The sequence below is a fragment of the Protomyctophum parallelum genome (assembly GCF_964188405.1).
Source record: "Protomyctophum parallelum genome assembly, chromosome: 5".
In the NCBI taxonomy this organism is placed as follows: domain Eukaryota; kingdom Metazoa; phylum Chordata; class Actinopteri; order Myctophiformes; family Myctophidae; genus Protomyctophum; species Protomyctophum parallelum.
In genome coordinates this window covers 40,600,525-40,626,720 of record NC_139702.1, presented here as the reverse complement: position 1 = coordinate 40,626,720, position 26,196 = coordinate 40,600,525, and the positions used below count along the sequence as shown (strand labels likewise).

The 26,196-nt window shown below is 44.7% G+C and overlaps 2 protein-coding genes across 2 annotated transcripts in view; one reads left to right on the top strand and one right to left on the bottom strand.

The window, feature by feature from the left end:
- LOC310859086 (phospholipid phosphatase-related protein type 5-like) overlaps positions 1–26,196 on the bottom strand; it is a 97,263-nt gene that overhangs the window by 70,023 nt on the left and 1,044 nt on the right. Inside the window, exon 2 of the mRNA XM_083765465.1 lies at positions 5,722–5,838. Within this exon, the coding sequence (XP_083621591.1) occupies positions 5,722–5,838 (117 nt within the window). The remainder of the gene's footprint in view (positions 1–5,721; positions 5,839–26,196) is intronic.
- On the top strand, positions 11,686–13,107 carry LOC310858371 (DNA-binding protein RFX2-like; the record flags this gene model as incomplete). The annotated part of the gene is made up of 1 exon (XM_083764480.1): positions 11,686–13,107. The coding sequence occupies one exon, from the start codon at positions 11,686–11,688 to the stop codon at positions 13,105–13,107; it is 1,422 nt and encodes a 473-aa protein (XP_083620606.1).

Genomic DNA, 26,196 nt, shown 5'->3' with positions numbered 1-26,196 from the left:
ACACCAAAGGTCTGACGTGCGGAAATCCCCCGACGCTCCCGACATGCGTTGCGTCGTGCTTGCGTCCTTGCGCTTCTCACTTCACACTGCGGACCGCCGCACACGATGTCCCTCATGTCCCTCACGCGAGGATATCACGCTCCACGTCCTGCCGACTACGCCAGATTGTAGCATTACGCGGAAGCGGGTATTGAACCCGAGGCTCGAGTTCTGGTGGCAGGTTTGTTGGTGTTAAAAAGCTATGCTGACATTGTTACGTAAGCCTCTATTGAATATTGAATAACGCTTTAATGTATAAAAGTATAGAAAGAGAGAGAGAGAATGGGTGGGGGAATAAGTTTAGGTGTATGAATGGAAAAAGAAATAGGTAATGAGATGCTAATGTAACAACAAAGGACTGTATGCCCCGCGGAGAGAGCTCTGCTACAGATCTACATGCGATCATAACACAAGCAGGGAGTTTTGAAGTGAAACGCTCTGTAGGTGCCGTTAAAACCATATACCGCAGTGCACACACATTCAATCAGGTGCATATAGCCTGATTATAAAAGCAAAACACAAACACATTTTAATCGAGTGATTCACTCTGTAGCTGCTCTCCACCCCACGAACACATGAAAACAACAGAGAGAGAGAGAGAGAGAGAGAGATCGAGAGAGAGCATAGAATAAAGAACACATCAACAAAGACAGAGATTACGCTAGCTTTGTTAATTAAAGACACTTCACCCTTTTTGCAAAGAAATATAGGCCTATATTAATGACATTTAGAAGATTTAGGACACTTCCCTAGGGGTCTTTATGTGTGTAATATGTGTATATATGGACTGCATGTTGTCTCAGTAAGCCCTATTCACAAGGAGGAGCAGTGCACCAAAGCATTATGGGAATTGTAATCCAGGAAGGAAGTGAGCCCAGTGTCCATGACATCAGAGGGCAGGGCTCACTGCTAAAATCTAAAATATTTAAAACCACAAATTACACACAAAGAAACTGGGGGTCTTTGAAATTAAACGGGTTGAGAATCACGGCTAGAGCCGTAAAAATGTTCTCTTATGGCAGTCCCTGGCATATCTTTTCAAATGGGGAGTCCACGGGCCAATTACTGTCAATTTGGGGGTCCTTGACGTGAAAAAGTTTGGGAACCACTGATCTACTGAACCCAGTCGAAAGCGAGGGAATTAATTAAAAAGTCATTAAAACTGGATGCACACGCCGCAAGCTTATACAGTACGTACGCGCACACACGTGGACACCCACGAACACACATGCGCACACACATTATCACACACATTATCACATTTCGAGGGGCATATTTTTGCTCATTGACATACAATCCTTCTATATCCCATTACCCGTAAATTAAGCCTAGCTTAATTGGGCCCCCAATTAGACATGCCATCCCCAATTAACTGATGTGTCCCCAAATGTCCCCAGATATGTCAGGAACAAACAGATAGGCCACTCATACAGTAGACACCTCTTGGTACCACAGCACCTCAAAGGCCCTTAAAACAAGGCTCCAGACCTCCCAAAACAAACTGGTCAGGCTCCTACTTGGCCTCACCCCCCGAACCCACCTCACCCCTGCCCACTTTGACAGGCTGGGATGGCTTAGGGTCAACGACAGAGTACAGCATCTTGCAATGGGTCTGGTCCACAAGATTCGTTACACCACCAAGATACCCATGTACCTGTCTAAATACTTCCTTAATGTAAACGAAGTCCACACCCACAACACCAGAGGGAGTGCAACAAACCATGTACAACCCAGATTCGGCACAAACAAGGGACTAAATTATTTTCGCTCCTATGCCACCAAAATGTGGAACGCCCTACCAACAGTCATTAAGACATGTGAATCCCTTGACTCCTTCAAAACCGCTCTCAAAGGGCACCTACGGATGGCTGCAATTCGAAACTGGCCTCTGTAAGATCTGAATCCCCCCCACCCCCCCCCCCCCCCCCTTTCCCCTCACTGTATATGTATCTTTTCCCTTTTTGCTTCCTATATGATGAATTCCTGTTCTGTTCTTTAGCTACATAGAAATGACTATTTGGTATGTCTCTAAATGTTTTGATGAATTGAACAATGTGGACCCTGTTAATTGGGTCGTCCACTCACAGTTAACAGTCTTTGTATTGAGTTTGTGCTTGAAATGTAGCCTACTGTAAATTCTGCAAACTGTTAATAAATATTTCAATCAATCAATCAAAACACGCCATGCACACACTCTCTCTCTCTCTCATCACCCATTATGCTGAGAAATAGCAGTGGAACAAAAATACACAATACAATGTAAAAGATGAATATTTTCCAGTTGACCCCTTCTGTTCTCATTTATACACTGTACCTATTGAGGCCATATTCTCCCACTACAGAGCGGGAATGGAAGATTGAACATGAGGAACGAGGGAATGAAAGAAAGAGAGGCTATAGAGAGAGAGAGAGAGAGAGAGAGAGAGAGAGAGAGAGAGAGAGTATTATATGCTGTATCTGTATCGAGTGACCTTCATGGTACATAGAAATTGTACGTACATTTTGTTATGATTGAACTGTTCCACTTTTTGCTTTGTAAACATGTTTTCTCATGCCAAAAAAGCCCTTTGAATTGAGACAGAGAGAGAGAGAGAGAGAGATTGGAAAGAGTAATGTCATTAACGAGAGATGGACTGGGACGATTTCAGCAGAGAACAAATGGAGATAATGGTGGAGAGCAGAAAATAACAACCGGGGGAGGATAATAAGACTAATAATAAGAGAGGCAGTGGCGTGCACAGACATTTAGAGGGGCAGGTGCTCAAGTGAAAAAAGGGCACCTTGTGCAGCGTGTGGAACCGGCCGGTTGCCTTAATAGTGTGAGATTTATAGATTTTGGGGCCTAAATAATATATTAGAAGCTTTTTTATCAAGAATTGATCAATGTCACCATGGTCCACATACTGTGAAAAAAAAAGATATATATATTTTTTTCAAAAGGGCAGGGGGTTCTCTAGCACCCCCTAGTGTCTATCTGTGCACGCCACTGCTGAGAGGAGAGCGAGCCTCTCTGTACAATAGAAAGACAATGAAGGGCTTTGCTGTGGGAGGAGATGGACAAGGACTTCAATGTAAAGAAGAACCGGTGGATCGATATATGCTTGGGAAGACACGCTAATATTGCAAGGAAATTTGTTCTTGAAAAGAGCGATTGCTGAAAGAGGAGATCTAGTGTGAAAAGGAACAAAGTGACTGGGCAGTGCTCAGGAGAAAATGTCACAAACAGAATACTGGAGGAAAGAAGAGAAGGAACACTAAAGGCAGAACTAAGCCCTGGGATATTATGGGATGCACCATGAAATATTAGAGAGCTGAGAAATCATTATAACGAGTCCTCCAGAGGACTGCTGAGAATGCACCAGATATGATATGAAGTACAAAGAGAGAGGGGAGAGAGAGAGAGAGAGCATATAATTGAGCTGAAGTAGAATCTTTAGGGAAGGTGGAATAAATGTTTATGTTATAAAGAGATAGGGCCGTATCACACAGGTGTGTAATGGAGAGGATTGACGGAATGGAGCGCCTCATTTCAGAGAGGCTGCATGGTGGATACACCTCAGAGGCTCTCTTTAAAATCAATCACTATAAGCATGTTTTCAGGAGGATGTTGGAATTAGCACCTGTGTACCACAACCACAACAATACTCAACAACAAAAGCTGTTAAATAAATCATTTGGGAGTCGCATGGAGCTATTTTGAAGGTTCATGCTGGAGAGTGTTGCACCTCGTTAAATCGTGGGGGAGCTGGTGTCGAACAGGATTGTGAGGAAGCAATGTTACAGTATGTATGGCTGAAGCAGACAAGTCTGCAGATCTGTGTTTACTATGCGAGTTTCGCCGATTTTCGATTGGGTTTTGGCTAGGTCGGAAGCCAAGGTCGGACGGCGACAAACTAGATGTAAAGTTCACTTTGAGCCGATTATGGTCCCCCAGATGGACAGTGCAACCAGATGGTTGCATCAGTGTTGCGAGTTGTGACTATAGTTCCATTGGTGTGGTTTAATTGGTTTAAAAAGTATACAGTACCTCAGTTACATTTTGTACATACAGTAGAAATATATAAAGAGTTTCAAATATATTGAAAAAACATTAATATTTTCACATTTCTGAAATAAAGAAAATTTAAAATAGCTACTGTAATAGCTTATCTAAAAAGTAAAAACTCATTCATTTGTGTACGCTTGGTGCCGGGGGGACACCAAATTTACTACTACAGCGAAAACTCTCTTCTTTGACCTAGTGTGACTATTCTCCAACAACTGAAGAAATAAATACCATTGCCTTTTTGTACGTGTATTGTTAAGTATGTCCAACGGCTACACAAAGAAATGTGCACTGAATCCTAATTAAACAAAAAAAGAAACAGCTAATTCTGCTGCTTAGTGCTTAGCCATAGGGACCCACCGTTTTCAAGTGTCCCCCAGGGCTCTGTACTTGGTCCTCTCCTCTTCATTATCTACATTCTACCACTTGGGCAGATCCTATATATATATATATATATATATAGCTTACCCAGTTTTAGGGTTATTATGGTAATTATCAGAACATGGAGGCATATTTTTCAGTAAAAGTGGTAGTAGTAGAGCTTGTTTGTTTTTGTGTGTGCCTCGACGGTGCGGTGCGGTAGAGTATCTGCTATCTGCGTGCCGGTAGTGCTTTTGACCCAATCCAGACCTACAGTACACTGTCGTACATCAAAGTATGACTTAGGGTGGCTCTCTACAGTAAGTAGCCACAGAAGAAGCCCTTTATTAAAATATCTCATATATGAGAGGGCATATGGGGGAGGCAGTGGCTCAGGGTGGTCGGTAGAGTGGCCGGATGGGAAACGCGAGGTTCCCAGTTCGATCCCGGGATCCCCCAGAGTTAGTGTCGAAGTGTCCTTGAGCAAGACTGTCTGAACCCCTAATTGCTCCCGATGTGCAGGTTGGTGCCTTGCATGATTTCCCCCGCCATCGGTGTATGAATGTGTGTGTGTGTGTGTGTGTGTGTGTGTGTGTGTGTGTGTGTGTGTGTGTGTGTAAAACGCTTTGGGAAAAAAAAGCACTATATAAACTAAAGGCACCATTTAATTGATTCACAAAGTGAGAGTTAATTATCTTATTACGCCAGCTTAACCACAACACCAGTGGCTTATTGTTTTGTTTTGAGGCACCGTGCTGGAAACAGGAGCTCGCTAATTCACCTCGATTTGACGCCCCTTCTTTGTTGATCAGAAAAGCCCATTCGGTGACATGAAAACGGTAGAATGATGAAAGTGAAAAGAAATTGTGAAAGGGAATAAAATAATTAGAGCAAGCTGGGGACATTGGAGAGGTACTGGGCTGTAAAATGTGCTTCCATTTTCTAGCACATTGTGGCTGCGTCAACTATTTGCATAATTCATATTGTGTTTAACCAAAAAGTATTCCAAGAGGAACGTTCAGCGTGCAAACAAGTACTTCATTACCGTCAGGTTATAAATGCAATGCCGATCATTGATCAGCTCTGCAAGCTGATAAAAAAAATTCCGTTATTTTAACCACTTCAAGTGAAACATTTGAATACTTTTCAAAGACTTTCAACTATGTGTCATTCCCCTCCCCCATCCGCACCCATATTTATCAGAGATATAGCTGAGGGGTGATTTCACCCAACACCATGTATAGCGCGGGCACTGGCTGTGAGTGACACGTACTCACCTCCACAATGAGGAAGCATGGCACAATGTACGTGCTGGTCTTAAGCAGGTCTCTGTCTATATGCAGGTTCAGGTTCCTCATCATTCTCCTCTGCCCGGACAGCTGGCTCTCTGTCATCTGTTGGGTCAAATAAAAAAATGTAAACGAACATTAATAATAAAACTGAATTTGAATCTGCGGTAACGTCAAGAGCAGAGCAACCGTGAAAGGCTATATATGGCTATTCTATGCACACAGAATAGCTCTTCCTACTGTACCGGGCCCCTTCCCAACTTCCTCCACAGGTGTTACCGATGATACTAATTAAGGCTCTGTTCCATTTATTGTACAGTGGTTCTCTTTTTTTATTTCAAGGACCGGTCCCCATAACTCTGAGAGTGTACAAATGGAACCAAATGGACCCTTACGAGTGCCTTGGTTCCATTTGCACACTCTCAGAGTTATACACCTGTACTCGGCAGGGCCATTTGGAACCCACTCAAGGACACTTTGAGACCCATTGGCTATTGGTGTAGCAGAGTGTTTCCTGTGAGCCAAGACGCACAATAGCAGCACCCTGACTGTTTGAGCAGAATGGAACAGAGCCTTCATTAGTATTATCTGTAACACCTGTGAAGGAAGTAAGGAAGGGGCCCGGAAGTAGGAAGAGTTATTCTGTGTGCATAGATCCTATATTAATCTGTGACACCATCAAGAGGTCTTTTCTAAGCCACGTTAGCCACCCCCTACAGGCTGAGCTGCTCCTTACACAAAAGCACACTTTGAAACAGAAACAACCAACGTTGGTTGTTGGGTCTGCAAAGATAATACATTAAATCATTATTAGCTGCATGCATGGGTGGGGTGAGGGCGTTGTAGCCGCTAGAGGGGGGGGCGATTGATGGGGTCACTAAAATCAATCCAGCCATTCGATTTTGAGATATCTTGTATGCAATACATACTATACTAGTATACACATACAGTAGTATACTCAATAATAAATAGAACATGTGGAGCACTGTGGAGAAGTGTTAATTTTGACAGCCAATTCTGATTAAGTCTTTGTCTTAGTCTTTTGAATGACACACAATTTAGTTTAGGTCCTAATCTATTTTAGTCATCTGAAATTGTTTAGTCTTAGTCTAGACTAGTCTTAGTCAACAAAATTAACCCTGCTGTGGAGCATTGTGGAGCAAAAAGACATTGGTGTTAAGACTTCTCCAGAGGCTGTGTGCGCCAGGGGGGCAGTCAGCCAGATATTTCGTGAAGCCTCATTTGAAATCGGTAGTTCATATAATGGCCTGTTGTGGCGCTGGACTGGACCCAAAAAGCCCCATAGCTCCATAGAGGCCCATGTATTTTGGCCCAACTTCACCTAGACTGTATTACCTTAATAAACATGGTCATGAATACTTTCTTCTTCCAGTCACTAGTTTAAAGTCTCATTTCTAATGTCATAATATTCTTTTTGGAAAATTATGGTCCCATTAATTAAAATAATGACCATAATGTCGCGTATGTTCTGAGGGGCGTGGCTACCGTTACCGTCTATGATCGGGATTCCCCTCCCACTCAAGAGTCTACTCCTCCCACTCGAGTCAAAATAAAAACCAACGGAGAAGAAGGGGGGAAGTCCCGCCTCGTTGTCTGGGCAGCCAATGGCCAGCTGGACCCAAATGGAGCCAGCCAATGGCCAGCTGGTACCAAACGGATCTAGAAAGATGGCGATTTACAGTGCAGGAATAACAGGCTTCATTTTACGTCCATGTTAGAGCCGGGGAACGCTTTGTCCATATTTTTTACAGTCTATGGTGTGCGCGCGCACCGCGCAGGCCACCAGGTAGAACTTCTGCCTTTCATCTTTCTTGTTCTGTGAACTTCTCTCTTCGCAGTTACAGTCCAAATCCTGTGGTTGGTTATTTCACAACATTCAGCAGCCAGCGTTTGATTAATTCATGTGGGCCATATGGACGATGTACACGAGTAGAAGAGCCATGGGGGACACCCCAGACTTTGACATCCTGCATGGTGGGGGGGGGGTGGACACGGACACCTTATAGTCCCCTTCCTCTAGTGCGTTTCAAGGCAGGACTGTGTATGCCTTGCATACACAAGCAAATGGCATAAACAATATTGTTTGCCTCTTCTACAAAAATAAAACGTACAAGTTAGTGTTCTCTTGTATCATACCATACTACTTGTATTAGTTCCCACCACGAAGTAACCTCGCATCAGACTATCCAGGCATCCAGCATATCCACCTCGGAAGACAGGCCAATGTCGGTAGGCCAATCACAGGCAGGCGGGGCGTTACCATGCCTATGCTCGGACACAAACGGAATTCACGCAATTCCCAGATGGGAGCAGGAGGGGGGGAACCCTGTGTACTCTCTGCTGCCCCATCTGGCGGAGTCAGGTTAATTTTAAGCGATTCAGGGCTGGAGCCAGGCAAGGCCAGACCCCCATCTGACAGAAAATATGTGGTGTCAGGGACCCAATTACTAGAATTATGTAAAGGAGAAAAAAACTACCTGAAACTTCCACAAATGTCTATGATTTACTGATTTTTAATCGCAGATCTACAAGGTCACAACAAGTCACATGGTGATGTGTTGTGAGCTTGTAGATCAGCTACTTTCAAAGAGCCAAGGTGAATAGTGTTAAAGTGGTTACTGTATTAACTGACTTTGGGAGCCCCTGCTCTCTAAACAACTCTCTGCCCTTGACCTAGAGCGTCTGCAGATGACATCTGCCTGCTGCCCGGCCAAGTGGAGCAGGCACACAAGCTCCTGAACAGTGTGTGGAGACAGGGTGTGCCAAGATTGGTCTTGGCTAGACGCCAAGAAAACCAAGGTTATCACCTGCAACAACAGGACAACAGGAGGCACTGCGAGAAGTTAATGGATTCAATTATTCAATTATGCTATTATGCACACAGAATAACTCTTCCTACTTCCGGGCCTCTTCTCTCAGCGCCGTATCCGGCACTTCACAGATGGGGGGGACGAATCCGAACCGGCCCACATGCACGGGCGCGAAGCGCCCGTGCATGTGGGGCGATTCGCACGGGCGCGAAGCGCCCGTGCGGAAAAAAATCGGGTATTTGCGGTTATAAAGTCGTTATTTTCGGGTAAAAACGGGTCTGCACAGCAGAAATAGCCTAGTGCAAATCTTACCTTTTTGATGAGCCTGCCCGAGACATACACGGCTTTAACCAGCACTGGGTATAACATATAAACAACTTCCTGAATCCTATCCAAGTTCCCCCATAGAAATACATTGAAATCTCCACTATAGCAGAATCACACGCACTCGCACAACACTGACAGCGAGTCAGCGGCGGCCGCATGGTCCAAGTGCCTGCCCAATTTGAGGCTTTTTTATTCCCCGTGGCCGGCGGCCCAAAACGGTTCGCGGCCCCCCGTGGGCCGCTCCGCGGCCCACCGGGGACGTGTCCCCGGGGACCCCCGTGGTTCCTACGGCCCTGTCTTCTCTACTTCCTTCACAGGTGTTACTGATGATACTAATGAAAGCTCATCTGTTCCATTCTGGTCAGAGTCAGGGTGCTGCTATTGTGCACGTTTGCTCAATGGAATTACTAGGTTCCAAATGTCACGCCCTGCACCCTGTACGGGTGTGTAACTCTGAGAGTGTACAAATGGGTCCAAGCTATTTGTACACTCTCAGTTATGGGGGTTCCTTGAAATTTAAAGGTTTGAGAACCACTGTACACTAATAAATTAGGCACATGGGCCAACTCATCAGAGCAAAATGGAGAGAGGAAGACGCTTGTACGGAGGGCTCTGAATCACACAGCCAGTGTGTGAAAGTTCAACCTTCTGCGACGTATAAAGCTCAGCTTCTTCTCTGCGACTGTAGTCCGTTCTCCTATAATGGCTGAATGCTGGACCCTGAAGCCTATAATTATGCACTGCAGAGGTCCCCGGGGTCATGGCATGGGTGCTACACCAGAAGGCTCCGTGCAAGCCAGGCAAATGTATTTGTATAGCACATTTCAACAACAAGGCAATTCAAAGTGCTTTACATGAAACAACAAGCTTAATAAACACATTATAAAGTGCAGTACTAAATATCAACCAGATGTTATCAACAAGAATCTGCACAGGGGCCTGGGAGGATGCTAGTGATCTTGGGTGATTATAGTATAAACCCTGTTTATTAACCACCCATTCCTTCCCTTCCTCACCAACACACTTTGTGATATTAATGATGAAGGGAATAATTCAACATGCTGGAGGATAAAACACCAATATTGTAGTTGTACTGTATAATGCATGGAACATACCACTTGTCTTCTATTTTGGGGGGTGCTTTTACCCCGTTTTTCTCCTCAATTTAGTCGTTATGCCAACACACATCTCTGTGTGTGTTGTCACTGCTGTTGTAGCCTGGAACTCACCTATGCTTTTTATGGCATAGGCAGCTCCCGGCAGGATCTGCCGGGAGAAACTATGCGCAGCTGCGCGACATGAGACTAATTACTTAAAGCGACAGAGAGAGAGGAGTGTGTGTGTGTACATGTGTGCGTGTGAGTGTCAATTTAACAAAGGTGCAGACGATCAGAAATCAGCAGAGAGTGAGCAATGTTTGCGCTACTCTATGTCGAATTGAAGTGGACTCAGACCCAGACTTTTTTTCTCCCTGGAAATAAAAACGTCTGGGTTTCCGAGGCTACTGCCGTTGTATCCTACTGGCTCAACTTGCCTGTGTTTATAGGTGAAACCAGTGTGGATTGGATGAGGCTTACCGTTTTACTATTGTGCTACAAAATTGAGTAAACGACTTTACACACAACGTGCGTTTTTTGGGCACGGACAAAAATTATCGACCTCACATAACGTTCACTCCAAATATTGCGTCCTCATAAAAAGTATTCAGACTGGGTCGATTTTATCAGTTTTTTACTGTCTTTCACATAGCTAGACAAAAAAAACAGTTTGGGGCATAATTCCCCTTTAAGAGTCTTGCTCAGTTTGACACACGGGAATCAAACCTGTGACCTTTCCCTTCCTAGGCAGGCTCTCTAACCATTCAGCTACGATCGCCTCATGTTGCCATGGTTACCGGATGTGTCAATCAAAAAGTATGTGGATGTACGTCTGGAGCCGCATTGAACTCCATATTTGGGGAAAACCAGCGTCATATATATATTTTTTTTAAAGATTTTTTTTTTTTGCGGCTTACGCCTTTTTATTGATTTTTGAAGGGACAGACAGTAGGCTGACAGGAAACAGGAGAGAGATGGGGGGATGACATGCAGTAAAGGCCGTGTCGGGCTCGGGAGTCGAACCCGCGGCACACTGCGACTGGATTACCAGTCCGGTGCCCAGACCGTTACGCCACGGCCTGGGCCACCAGCGTCATATTTAACGTGTTGAGATTTGAGATCTGAATTTGAGGATTTGAAGATCTGGACTTAAGGTGAGACATGGCAGGTGAAATCATGATTTTTAATTTTTGGCAGTGATCAGTGATGAGTGATCAGTGATGTCAGACATTTCACATGTCTGACATCACAGAACTACTACACTGTGGTGTCAGACATCTGTGATTGGCTGTGATGCGTAATGTATGACACACCTCAGTGGCGAGGGGGTAGATAAATTGGAGTAGGGGGTAGCAGCAGTTGCCATAGTCCCCATAGTGATTGTAGGTCCCGGCTACATGTCCAGCTCTGGCATACGCATGTCCACATCTGCTCAGGCCCCGGTGGTACCAGCACAGCATACCCATGCTGTGCTGGGTATGTCCAATCCACCCATTGTCCAGTATGTAGAAGGCAGAGAAGTGCATTGCTCTACCTTCTACAATCCAAACATCCAGCTGTATAGACAGGGTGGTGATGGATACTCTGAATCGCACGCCCAGGTTGAAAACGTCCAAAGGCCACCGGGAATTGCATCTCACAAAAGCACCCAGCACAGCAGACATCTGATTTGGTTTAAGGATAACTTAGAGATAACAATGGAGGAGAGCCTGTCCAGATGCGACTTGTATGAGGACTATGTGCACCACTGTCGGGAGCAGGAGCTGGAGCCGCTAAATCAATCCTACTTCGGCAAGCTCATGCACTCCTTCTTCCCGGACGTCATGCCACGACGTCTCGGCACCAGAGGAAACTCTAAGTACCACTACTATGGCATTCGGGTGAAGCCCAACTCGCCACTCAGCAGGCTGCGGGAGGATCCTCTGTACATGGTCACAGGGCAGCAGCAGCCTATCGAACAGGAGCAGAGCGTGTCGGACCATCTGTCGGGTGGCTCTCAACGCACCCCAGAGCAGTTAGAAGCAGCTGAGAGTCAGCACCACCTGCAGCAGTTCATACAAACGTCTCCTGACCTGCCACAGTTTCCCAGCCTCGACCTCATCCAGAAGCTGCAGATACTCCACAGGAAGAACTGTGTGGCTGTTCTGGATGCAGTGAAGAATCTCCAGTTCCACTGCGTTGAGAAGCTGTGGCAGAGCTTCTGGTGTTCAACGGTGCCATCTAGTGACAGAGCCACCGCCATCCCCAACAGCAAAGATGCCCTGGAGGGCATGATTCCCAGGGACAGCCTGGTGGCTCTATGCCAATATGAAGAGGTCAGAACGTGGATGATGAGCTGTGACAGGATCCTTTATGAAGCTATGGTGGAGTTCCTCATCCCCGACGTGCTGGGCCAAGTTCCCATTGAGCTAATTCGGGACATCCGTAACTTTGCCAACAGCGTGGAAGGCTGGATGACCACAGCCATGAGAGACTTTCATCAAGAGGTGGTCTGCAGTAAGATAGGGGTAGTCAGAGCCTTTGCCCAGATGCTGCGTCAGCACGTCAGTTTGAACCACCTGGCTCAGGAAGCACGCTCCAACCTCCAGAACACCTCCACAATAAACAAGATGCTCGCCGACCTCAACCAGGTCGACTTCGCTAACATCCAGAAGCAAGCGTCGTGGGTGTTTCGGTGCGATGAGGCCGTCGTGCGGCACTTGGAGCAGAACTTCAAAGCCACACTGATGCAGCAGAGCTCCGGGGACCAGTGGGCTACCTGGTTAGATGATGTGGTCTCCGAGGTCCTACACGGAAAATGTGTAGAGGACGCATGCCAGTTTCTGCTCAAATGGTCCTACTACAGCTCCATGGTGATCAGGGACCTCACCCTGCGCATCGCGGACACTTTCGGCCCCTGCCACGTCGTCTGTATGTTCTACGGTGAATACATGCTCTACCTAGTCCAGCGCCATGTGGCCAAGACCACCAAGCAATCGGCTATCGCTGTCATTGCAGAGTTCAATGACCTTAGCTGCACCGGACCAACTAAAGACCCATCCTCTGATGACATGAGTGAGCTTGGCAGCAATGCATGTGTGTCCCGAGGGTCCGTTAAGGAAGAGAGGATGGAGATCTGAGCACAAGCCTAACACAGGGGTTCAACGTTTTTGGCTGGGGACTCCCGAAAATGCTTTGGCCATGTCTCGCAACCTTTTAGTTCGAGACCAAAAAGAGAAATTTCGTGTCTCCCCGGGACACAAACATAGCCCATACAAAACAATAAGAATCGTAAAAAGGGACGTAACTAAGGTACTGTATTAGGTTGGTTTAAGGTCAATAACGGGTCTAAAGGATTTAGAACAGCAGTTTTTGGAAGCGGTGATGCCAGTGGTGAGCGCACTCTGCTTGCGCACAAGTAGGTCATACATGGCCTACTTGTGTGCAAGGCTTGCGCAAGCAGAGTTTTCGTCCATGTCGCCGTTTGATGCGTATGCGCCGTGCCAGCGTATGACGTAATGACTACTTGTGCTTGATATGGCAGTGGCGTCAGATTACATACATGTATACATATAGGGGCATTACCTTTAATCCTCCCGACACTAAAACATATCGTCATTACGTCACTATCGAAAACCAATTACACCCTGGCATTGGGTCCTTTAATCCACATCTTTATTACCTCATCATTGAGAGCTAGTTATACCAGTTATACCCTGACGTTATATTCTGCTACGATACATATGCATCAAATGGGGCGCAAAGTAACCACCGCTAATCAACTTACAAATTACCTCACCATCGAAAACCAATTACATCCTGGCATTGGGTCCTTTAATCCACATCTTTATTACCTCATCATTACTTGCGCAAAAACTAGGTACGTAGCAAATAGCTAAACCTAATAATTCAATATTTCAAACATTCTTTCACAGAGAAGCTGAGATTTGACAGTTTATAGCGGTCGACAGTACTTGCACGCTCTGCTTGCGCGGCCTACTTGTGTGCAACAAGCAAGTATAGGCACTCGACAGAGTGCAGTTCTAGTTTTATTTATTTTTTGTCATGGCATCAGGTGCCAACAAATCAGTGACCTCCATATATGGGCACAAAAGGGGCCATGTCCATATATGGGCACAAAAGGGGCCATGTACATAATATGTACATGGCCCCAAATGGGCACAAAAGGGGCATACTTCTCATTTATATTTATACTTCATTGTCTATTTTTCTATTTATTTCCTTTATTATATATTACTGTACATACTGTACATTCTGTACATTCAACAACAAGTGTATTTATTCCCATTATTGCATTACTGTATTGCACTCTGGTTGGACGCCACTATTCATTTCATTGTCAAAGTATTTGTATACTATGTGCAGTGACAATAAATTGAATCTAATCTAATCTAATGTCCATATATGGGCATATGATTCAAGGGGTAATCTGAGTCTCCATGGACCTAAAACTGACATTTAGATTATTTTTTGTGGAAGAAAACCAATATATGGGTCAAAGATAAGGTTTTCTAGGTATATCAAAAATAAAACCAAAATTACAGTTCCCTAAAAGTTTTTACCTAGATTTGTCATAACACAAACAATAAATGCCATTGACAATCAATGAAGAATTACATCATATGTGGACGACCAAATTGCCTATTTTAGTATTTTTGAATACCAGATATGATGAATACAGATATTTGATGTGTCATCAAATCCAAATGTAATCCGATATAGGAAACAGTTGGCCGAAAACCGAATACCCAAATGTGATTAATATTTTTATTCTTTTATTTTTTAACCAGTTTTTGTACCATTGCTGTCATGGCCGTACCTTTGTTGTAGAGCTACATGCTAATGTCAACATACATGATTACATTTTGATCATGTCATCTTTGACCTCGTTTCAGCTCTAAAATAAACCGAACCGAATACAGACTAGTGGGAATATGTGTGCACAGTTTCACAGTTTCGGACGCTGTGTTCCTGGATTTGTGGCATTTATTTTTTACAAAACGGGCCAATACTGAAAACTTTGGAAGCCAATCTTAACCAATCATGGTGGAATATGAGAAATCAAACAGACCCATCTTGATCACATTTAGATCATGTGTACCGATTAGCGTGAAATTTGGATAAAATCTTTAGGAGTAATGTAAATGTTTTACATAAGTCAGCCTCCTGGTGGCTTAAAGAGCAGATGTGTAAAATACAGGGCAGAGGTTTGTCCTTGGCCCTGACTGAAGTAAAATGTGACAGAAGTAGCATGTGCTTAAATTCATATTTAGAAAATGTTTCAGATGTCAAACATTTCTGAGATGATGGAATGATGATGGCCATGGAAGGGGAACCTTGTGAAAGCTTCATGGGCAAATAACTTCAAAATAATAAAAAAGGTCAAAATGACGTCTCAGTCTCAGTCATGCTAGTGGGAAGTGTGCATACAAAGTTTTACACATCGGTGCAGTTATAGGTAAAAACACGAATCGGACAGTTATAGCGGACCATGAGGCTGATTTGAGAATCTTCAATAGGCATTTCTTCCTCTGCCTAGCGGGAATGTGCGTGCAAAATTTCACGGAAATCACACAATGTGTTCATGATTTGCGGCATTTTGTTCAAAACGGAGCACTCCTGCAAAATTTGGAAGGCGGTCTTGGCCAATAAGGATGGAGTAGGAACAATGTGAGGGACCCGTTTAATGTCTATAGATAGACTGTGTATTGTGTACCTATCTGTATGTTGTTTGGACCAAATCTGTAGGTGTATATGTGTTTAGCAATGTGTTTTCCCTGGGTCCCTGGGTCCGTCCGAGCACGGAAATAGCATCACGGTAACTGTCATTTCTCAACCGTTTCGGACGCGGGGCGGCTCGCCAGAACCAAGCCGGCACCCTGTGGGTGCGTTCCTCTGGGTCTGGCTGTTCCGGGGACCCCCACACGGAGTTGCACAACTCAGATCACACCATGTGGGTGCGTTCCTCGGGGTCTGGATGTTCCGGGGACCCCCACACGGAGTTGCACCACTCAGATCACACGGGTGTGATTTATCTACCACCGATAATTGCATGCACAAAATGTCAACAAAAGGTTTCTCCACGTGATACTGTAGGTGAGTGAGCGACATTTAAAAGGTGACTGTGTGTAAGAACTTGTCTGGTGATTAGCTGTAGTCAGTGTGGTGTGTAATTATAATATCATATACTGATGAATAAGACCTGTTTGTCTTGCTGCTTGGCACCACAGCCTACACCTTTAGAGTGGTGATAAAGACTTTGATGAAGACCAGAGGCGAAACTGAGTGCATGACTGATGCCTGAGGCCGAATCTGGGAACGCCTTCTAGGGCCTGACCTAAGGTTTCTGAAAACCTTCAAATTCTGATGTTTGTTTTTTTTATAGTTATGTTGCTACATGTATAGCAATAGCTGATGAGACACAGAGAGCGCGCCGGCATCAAGGGTAGAACAACGTATACGTTGCACCAGGCGTCAATGGGTTAAACAAAGGCAAAATATCATGAGTCAACTATTTGTACCGTTATTATGTTGGCCACAAGTTGACACATAAAGGAGCAGAAATCCTATGGCTATAAAATGCCTAAAAGAAATGTTGCATGCAGAGCCATTGTTGCAAGAGTCATATGACGTCTATGACAGCTTCGGCAGTGGCACTGCCCCGTCGTTCGTGATGCGGTGCTTGGAAAGCCAAGTTCTTAAGGTCGAAAGACATCTTAAAAGGGCACAGGTGTGTACTCAGTGGGGAACCTGTCACGGAAATATGTTCCACCCCGTGCTTCGTCCTGTCAATGGACAAAGAGCTTTACTCTACATGGCAGCAAGGAAATTCACAAAGTAGGCTGGTGTACTTGCAGGTGGTTGCAAGTGCGTTGCTGGACAGCATCATGGTGGAACAAGCGCAGTATAAGGAGTCCTTTGCATCAGTGAGACAGCAGTATATACTTTACATCAGCAGTGAATTGCAAGGGCTTTAGTCACTATACTGCCAAAACAAAGAAAATGTCGCCTGTTGAATCATATAGGCTCATCCAATGTTTTACGCAGCTGTTCGTGGCCTCATGGCGGCTGTTACTCAGGAGGTAGAGCAGGTCGTCCAATGATCCCTGGGTCGGAGGTTCGAATCCCGGCTCCTCCTGTCCACAGGTTGAAGTGTCCTTGGGCAAGACACTGAACCCTACATTGTGTCCAATGAGTCGGTTGGTGTGAGCTTGCCACCATTGGTGTGTGGGAAGTGAGGACGCTGGTGTCGACTGTTCGCAGCTTCACCTCCCAATGTATGAATGAATGAACCATTTTAAAGCTCTTTGAGCACTTGGAAAAGCGATATAAAAATGCAATTCATTATTATTATTATTATCCGAAGCACCCAGACTTAAAAGGAGAGACGTGTGGTCCCGTTCCTCGCTTCTCCCACATCACCAAAAAACGCATGGTGGGCAACATTTTATGGCCTTCCTTCGAGCCAAACCGTGCATGAGAAACGTGAACTCCTGAGTGTGTTGATACAAAGCCACGGACAGTGGCCTTTGTGTCGGTTAGGTTAATGGAGTTGGCAAAGGGTCCAAAAAACGCTGAAACTAATTTTCCGCTTTAGCCAAAAAGCACGAAAGTCTGTAAATGGGCCCGCTCGCCCGGGGGCCGAGTGGCTGACCATGCATCATGCAACAGTTCTGTTGAATATAACCTCCGAGCCAATAGCTCTGACCCATGCAGCGCACGGGAGCACAGCACTTTAAACTGCCAGCTGCTCCGTCTGCCACACAATACACCTGTTGGCATGCAGCATTTGTGTGGCTTTATTTGCTGTTCAGTGGTTTTACATCTCCCATAACACCATAATGGAGTTTTATGTGCACTTTCCTGATGAGAAATGGGCTGGAGGCCGATGGAGCTAAAGGGGGACTCCGTTATGGACAGCATTTCCGGCAAGCATTACGAAAATGAAAGACCCACTGTACTGTACTGTAGGTTTAATAGGTAAAAAAAAACATTGAGTATACAAGTGGTTCTCAAAGTGGGGTGTCCTTGAGGGGGGTTACAGGGTGTCCCCGGCTAAAAGATCAGATCAATAGTTAGAAATCAAAGTGGACCCTTTACAGGTATTTAACATCACAATCATTACAGTACGTATAGTACAGCACCACTCAGTTCACACACGTGCGTGCGCGCGCACACACACACACACACACACACACACACACACACACACACACACACACACACACACACACACACACACACACACACACACACACACACACACACACACACACACACACACACACACACACACACACACACACACACACACACACACACACACACACACACACACACACACACACACACACACACACACACACACAAGGTTATGATTTGGGGCCCTAATAATAATAATAAAACTTTATTTGTATAGCACCTTTCATGACATGAAATGCAGCTCAAAGTGCTTTACAGAACAATGGAGAATAAAAAAGAAAAGCAAGGCAACGACATTAAAAAGCAAGCAGTAATGCAATACAGTGAGGACATGAATAACAAAACATAAAAGATCAATTAAAAGCAATGTTGTAGAAGTGGGTCTTGAGCTGTGCTTTAAAAATGTCTACAGAGGCTGCCTGACGAAGGTACAGTGGGAGCTTGTTCCATGCCGTCGGCCCGTAGAAGCAAAAAGCTGCTTCCCCGTATTTTTTAGTTGCCATTTTTTTAGGCAAAGCGAGCAGGCCAGCAGTGGAAGACCTTAGGGGGCGGTTTGGGACATATTTAGGCAGGCAGTCATGTAGGTAGGAAGGTGCGAGACACACAAAAACAACAATTGTAATTAAGTTGAAACGAGGGGAGAGGGAGTAAAAAAAACAAAAGCATGGCAGAGAGATAGAGATGAGAGAGAGATGAAGTGTGTTGACGGCATGGCGCTTTGGAGAGCTGGCTGGCTTCAGAAGCAGAAAGACACGGTGATGATGATGGCCTGAGGAGGCGCGTGGAGCCGGAGCAGACTGCAATGGGAAAAACAACTAGCTATAGCTATAGCGGGGGATACAGTGTGGAGGAATGCAGATAAACAAAGCCGCGGTCCCTGAATTGAGCTCTGCGGGCTCACCGTGCCAAGTATGTATACCATCCAAGACTGGCAGTGCAGAGAGAGCATGCAGGCAAGGGCTGGCAGAGTGGGTGAGGGTGCAGGGTGGGATCTGAAATGCCCGAGAGCCACAGGTCCAAAAGTGGGGTCCGGGGACCCCCAGGGGTCCTTGAGGGAGTTCCAGGGTGTCCCCACCTAAATGATTGTTAGGAACCAAATGGAGCCTTATGGGTCTGTAACTCAGACTACAAATGGAACCAAATGGACCGGGTCCGTTTCGTTCCATTTGTACACTCTCAAGAGTTAAATTAACATTGATTTCACAATATAAATTGGGGTCGCAGAGATAGAAATGCCATTAAATGGGGGTCCGTAGACTAATGCATGTCAAACTGGGGGTCCTTGAAATTAAAATGGTTGAGAATCACTGCTAGAGCCGTAAATAAAAATCTTCTCTTATGGGGGCCCCTGGCACATATTTTCAAACGGGGGTCCGCAGGCTAATAAATGTCGATTTAGGGGTCCTTGACATGAAAAGGTTTGATAACGTGCACTGCCCTAGAGCCAGTGGTGGAAAAAGTACCTAAGTAAAAATATCAATACTGCAATGTCTGTTAGAAGTAGAAGTCCCGTATTCAAAATGTACTTGAGTAAAAGCACAAAAGGCCTCAAAATATCAAGTGCTAGAAGTAAAGGTATACTCATATTACAGAATGTCCCATTTCACAAGTTCAAAATGTGTAAAAACAAGTCATTTGAATCAGTTTTTTCACCCCAATGGAAATCTAACTATAAATGTGTGTGTGTGTGTGTGTGTGTGTGTGTGTGTGTAATGCACGTAACTCGAGAACCATTTGCCCCACCGACTTCACATTCGACACACGCGTTCCACACCCCCGCAAGGGAGTGCAATGCCCGGTATAGTCGGTTGGACCCACTGTTCTCCAGAACCACCACAAAAGGCTCTGGTCAGGCTCTGCCAGTGGGCCTAATGAGGCCAACTCCTTTCACCTGTGCAATTTCCAGCCTCTGGTCGTATTATAATCGAGGACTAGACTATTTGACGTTTAATGTTCTTTTCCCACAAATGAGTCTTGTGGGGGTCGTCTTATAATCAGAGTCGTCTTATATTTGGCACAATATACGGTAAGTAGGCCTACAGTAATTGCCTATAGATGTAGTGGAGTAGACATACGCTGTACAGAATATCGGATTGGAAATGCTCACAAAGTACCTAAGAGAAATATACAGTCTTTTGGGTAAAATGTACTAAATTACTTTCCACGTCTAGTGTGAGAGCAGGGAGAATTCCACACTGTGATGTCTGTCCATCCACATGTGGCTCATGGCTGGTTGTGTCTACCCTCGGCTCTCTGACAACAATTATCTCAGTGAATTTATGTCTAAAAGCTGCTCCACGGTTCCACTGCCCTGTCAGCCCTTTTCATCAATCGATTAAAGGCAAATGTGAGGCGGGAGCCCACCACCTCGTTGCGTTTTGTAACTGGAACGCACCCAGCTCCTTCAAAGCAGTGGTTCTCAACCTATGGGCCGTGAGGATATATGGAAAGAACTTGTACATAATTATAAAGGTAGACGCCTCTTCCGGCTCTGGGGTGAGTGTCAAAATTTGTAGGCACAATTTTCCCGAGATTCCTTGCGAAGCATAGCGGAAGCATCCGGAAGCAGCATAATGGTAACGGGAGTCCCGGAAAAGACGCGCTGTGAATGGCCAGTAGTCAGTTGAGTGACAGCGAGAGACATGGAGGAGTCGCTTGGGCAGCGACGCAGCGTGCCTTCCACGCTTCCCTATCGCACTTCGCTTGACTTCCTGCCTTCAATGGAGACATGTCGCTCCAATGAACTGCAGCAGCCAATGAGGCATCTATATTTTAATATCTATGGGGCCCTTTCCCTACTTCCTTCACAGGCGTTACCTCTGATACTAATGAAGGCTCTGTTCCATTCTGGTCCAACAGAGTCAGGGTGCTGATTCTTGTGCATGTTGGCTCACTGGAAAGACTCTGCTACAACAGTGGGTCTCAAAGCGTCCTTGAGTGTGTTCCAAATGGCCCTGTACGGGTGTGTAACTCTGAGAGTGTACACAATTACAAATAGAACCAAATGGATCCGTAAGGGTCCATTTGGTTCCATCTGTACACTCAGAGTTATAGGGGTCCTTGAAAATAAAATGTTTGAGAACCGCACTAAATGGAACAGTGCCTTAGTTTAATCGGTAACACCTGCTCAGGAAGTAGAAGTAAAAGTATTGGAAATTGTAAATACTCAAGTAAAGTACAAATGCCTCAAAATTGTAACAGTAAAAAATACAGTACTTGTCTCTTGAGTAAATGTACTTAGTTACTTAGTTTCCACCACTGGTATAAAGGGAAGGCAGCTGAGGGGGTGAGTGAAACAGACATGTTCCTTCAAAGACATGCAAGGATCAACAATATCATGTTGGAACGTTGAATTCACCGAAGAGGAAGCAAACTGCTAAATATTGGAACATGTCCACTTCCTTCAAAGCACTCTTTGAAAGTCCACAGGGGGTCCGAACACAGAAAAGACACAATATATCAGAGGTATACAGCAGATAATAGAAGATGACAAACGCCTGCATAAATATTAAAATCATGAATAATAATATCCCATAATTAAAGATTGCAGTCTAAAAATAGCCTTCTTTCATACTTGGGTTCCCATGTTCGATCCCGTGGTCCCCCAGAGTTAGTGTCCTTGAGCAAGACGCTGAACCCCTAATTGCTCCCGGTGTGCAGGTTTCCTCCGCCATCAGTGCATGAATGTGTGTGTGAATGGATGAATGTAATGCACAATCTCTGTAAACCGCTATATAAATGCACCATTTACCATTGTGATGTGTGTGGTCTTCCTGGGATGAGGAGTCTGATGAGTCTGTGTCTAATTGCGAACGCAATGAGCACTAACTATGAGACCCTGCAGATCATGTCTGTCTGTCTGTGTGTGTGTCTGTCCCGCTGTGACACCACCCGCCCGCCACCAGAGGGCGCAGCTGTAGCACACACACACACACACACAGGGCGCAGCTGTAGCACACACACACACACACACACGGCGCAGCTGTAGCACACACACACACACACACACACACACACAGGGCGCAGCTGTAGCACACACACACACACACACACACACACACACACGAGCTGCGTTCGCTTCCCGCGTTTGCGCGTCTTACTTGTATGAAACTAAATGCTTCAGACTCATTGTTCAGTGTCTCTAAAACAGCATCTGGAGTCTACGCTTAACCCCCTGAATGCCAAGACTACGTCAAGCCCATAGACTGCCATGTTAATTGACGTAGTAAATCAACAAATCCCTCCAAGCCAATGACGTTATCTGCGTAGTAGACGTACTGCCCTGTCAGTACGTCTTTTTATAACAAAATATTGCAATTGTTTGACATTCTTTTAATTATTTTTATGTAATCTACCAAAAACCGGCCGAAACCCGCGCGATCGTGCACTATCGTGCACGCGCGCCGTCTCTATGTGATCCGCGGCAAAAAATGTGATATTTTGGGATGTTCCTGGCCGTTTTTAAGCTTAATCTGACTAAGTTATGACAAAGCTAATGTTAGTTTAGCAATCCGGACGGCCAAGCTATAAGCTAGGGGTCAAATTAGCTTCCTTTGTTTACCTCGTTTGACAGGAAGTGATTTAGCCAGATTTAACACTTTTGTCAAAATCAGAATAATGGAACGTTACTGCCATCAAGTGGAACTTCTGGGTATTACTTTGAAATCGAAAGTAAAACGTGATGTATTGTATTTAGATCGCTGATCCCTCTTATTGCATTAAAATGACGAATTAAGAAATGGGGCATTGGCCAGCATTGGCCAGATTTGGCGACTTTTTGAATGGCAATCGAAAAATGTGAGATATGACCACAATGTCACGAAATGTCTCATTTTATAGCTCCAAGTCACTACTTTACAATGAAAAATAATTATGATTATAGCTTGTTCCATCGTTTACTTATAAGCTTTTTAGTAGACCTTGGTTTCAGTGATAAGTCAAACCAAGGTGTACTAAAGTGCTTATAAGTAAACGAAGGAACATGCTAGGAACATCTTTTTTTTTTCGGTGTAAACTAGAGATGTGCAGCTTTAAAATGAGATATTTCGTGACATTGTGGTCATATCGCACATTATTCTATAGTCATTCAAAAAGTCAGCCAAAGTTGGCCTAAGGCACAATAAGATGATATTAAGGGTGGCCATAAGAGGGTTAAGTGCATTATGTACTTAATTTTGTGTACAGTACACAAAATTAAAACACAGGGACCTCGGGAGCAATTAGGGGTTCAGCGTCTTGCTCAAAGGACACTTTGATCAACTGGGAACCTTCCGGTTGCCAAGCGGCCACTCAACCCCTGAAGCACTGCTCACCCAACTGGATGGGGCAAGACCCAAAGCTTCTCTAGTCCCAGAGACAAATTGTCATTTGGACGCGCACGCGCGCGCGCACACACACACACACACACACACACACACACACACACACACACACACACACACACACACACACACACACACACACACACACACACACACACACACACACACACACACACACACACACACACACACACACACAACTTATTAATTTACAGAGGACGATGCAGATAATAGACAAACAATTCGCTGGCTGGGAAACTACTTCACAGACATGCTATGTTGGCCCAATCTACAGTATCTGACATGCTACTGTACACAGAATGCTATGTTGGCCCAATCTATCTGACATGCTACTGCACACAGAATGCTATGTAGGACCAATCTATCTGACATGCTACTGCACACAGAATGCTATGTTGGACCAATCTATTCTATAGTATCTGACATGATGCCACTGCATCTACACCCAACTAACTGTAGTATCTTTATTCATGTAGGTGCCTTCAACCCCCTCTATACCCGTCTCTCAGCACACACTTCAACCCCCTCTATACCCGTCTCTCAGCTAGGGCTGGGCGATATGACAAAATCTCATATCACGATATAGAATTTATTTTATCACGATAACGATATACTCACGATATAGCATATTTTTTACGATACCTATTTTGTTATCTAAAATAATTGATTTTTGTTCAGGTCGAGTACTTTACTGTACTTGGGCTGTACTGTACTGTACTGTACTGTACTGTACTGTACTGTACTGTACTGTACTGTACTGTACTGTACTGTACTGTACTGTACTGTACAAGCTCTCCTCCCTGGCCTCTGTCTGTGTTAGGCTGCACAACAGTGACACTTGGTGGTGACAATAGTTATGCTATTTCCGTGCTCGGATACAGGGACAGGGACACACATAGCTGTCTATAATGGTTGCACCACTCAAAAAACAATTAAATTCACATTATCCAGTCTACTTATATGAATATAATACTGATGCCCTTCCCATGCACAGACAGGCCCAAAGCAAGTACAAAAATATTACAAAATAAAATGTATATAATAATAATTAGAGGCTGAACTCAATTGTTCAGCCTCTGTAGACATTTTTAAAGCACAGCTCAAGACCCACTTCTACAACATTGCTTTTAATTGATCTTTTATTTTTTGTTATTCATGTCCTCACTGTATTGCATCACTGCTTGTTTTTTAATGTCGTTGCCTTGCTTTTCTTTTTTTCTCCATTGCTCTGTAAAGCACTTTGAGAGCTGCATTTCATGTCATGAAAGGTGCTATACAAATAAAGTTTTATTAGTATTATTAAAAATAATTATTATTATGACAATTAAAAAGAAAAAAGAAAGAAATAAGACGTTGCCATTCAGACACAGAAGTACAGGCCTGTGTCTGCATTAAATTGGCTTAAGGAAAAAATAAATATCTCATGTCACAGTTTGTCACTACAGTTGTTTCAGTTCATTTAAGCTCTGTATAGGGAATCAACATGTTCTGTTGTAGTTATAGTTTAATTTGTTAAAGACGTTGGGCAGCTTAACGATGTTTAATTGACTACAGGCGATAGAGTGAGAGAGAGTGAGAGAGAACGCGATCTTGTCGTCAACTCTCCATGCCCAGCTGTGCGTATATGGGAGTCTGGGACGAGTGGGGCTTTTTCTTTTCCTTTTTTTTTGATGATCACAACAAAGTCAGCGTCTTGTGTTGTTGTTGTAAGCTGTTGCTGAATTAAGGACTTTTCAAATGGAATAATTTATTTGGAACAATAAAACAAGACAGACACGCAGCAGGAGGACTGCACAGGTAAGAGGAACGTCTTCGTCTTGGAAGAAGTTTGCAGTGCACCCGACGACGGACAAGCTTATTGTTCAACTGTGTAAAACATGCGTGGCTCACGCAATTTATCAATTTGACCCAACATGAAACCTGCATTTATAACAGTGAATGACCGGTTACTTTAGGGCGCGTTCGGAAATAGCGCACTAGGCGCACTGTGCAATGCAAACTGATAGATGAGTTCGCTCCGGTGTGGTATTTCCGAACGTGCCCCTTACACCGCTCTGAATCTCGTCAGTCATCATCTCCCTTCATGTAATCAAAACCACTTCCATATCCATACAATGGAAGACGTTGCCCCTCTTTTAGGTGCAAGCACCACCTCGGCTTGTGTTGTGGTCGTGTTGGCCTTAGAGTATATAATAGAGAAGACATCCGAAAGGTGTTGGCTCACTGTTTTCAGTGCGCGTGGTGGGCTGCTGGGCATGCCGTATATAAGCGCTGTGACGTAAAATACTGCCGTAAAGCGAAACGGCGATATAAGCGATATAGCTTTTTTTTCGTGATAGACATTTTCTATCGAAAATACGATATATATCGTCATATCGCCCAGCCCTACTCTCAGCACACACTTCAACCCCCTCTATACCCGTCTCTCAGCACACACTTCAACCCCCTCTATACCCGTCTCTCAGCACACACTTCAACCCCCTCTATACCCGTCTCTCAGCACACACTTCAACCCCCTCTATACCCGTCTCTCAGCACACATTTCAACCCCCTCTATACCCGTCTCTCAGCACACACTTCAACCCCCTCTATACCCGTCTCTCAGCACACACTTCAACCCCCTCTATACCCGTCTCTCAGCACACACTTCAACCCCCTCTATAC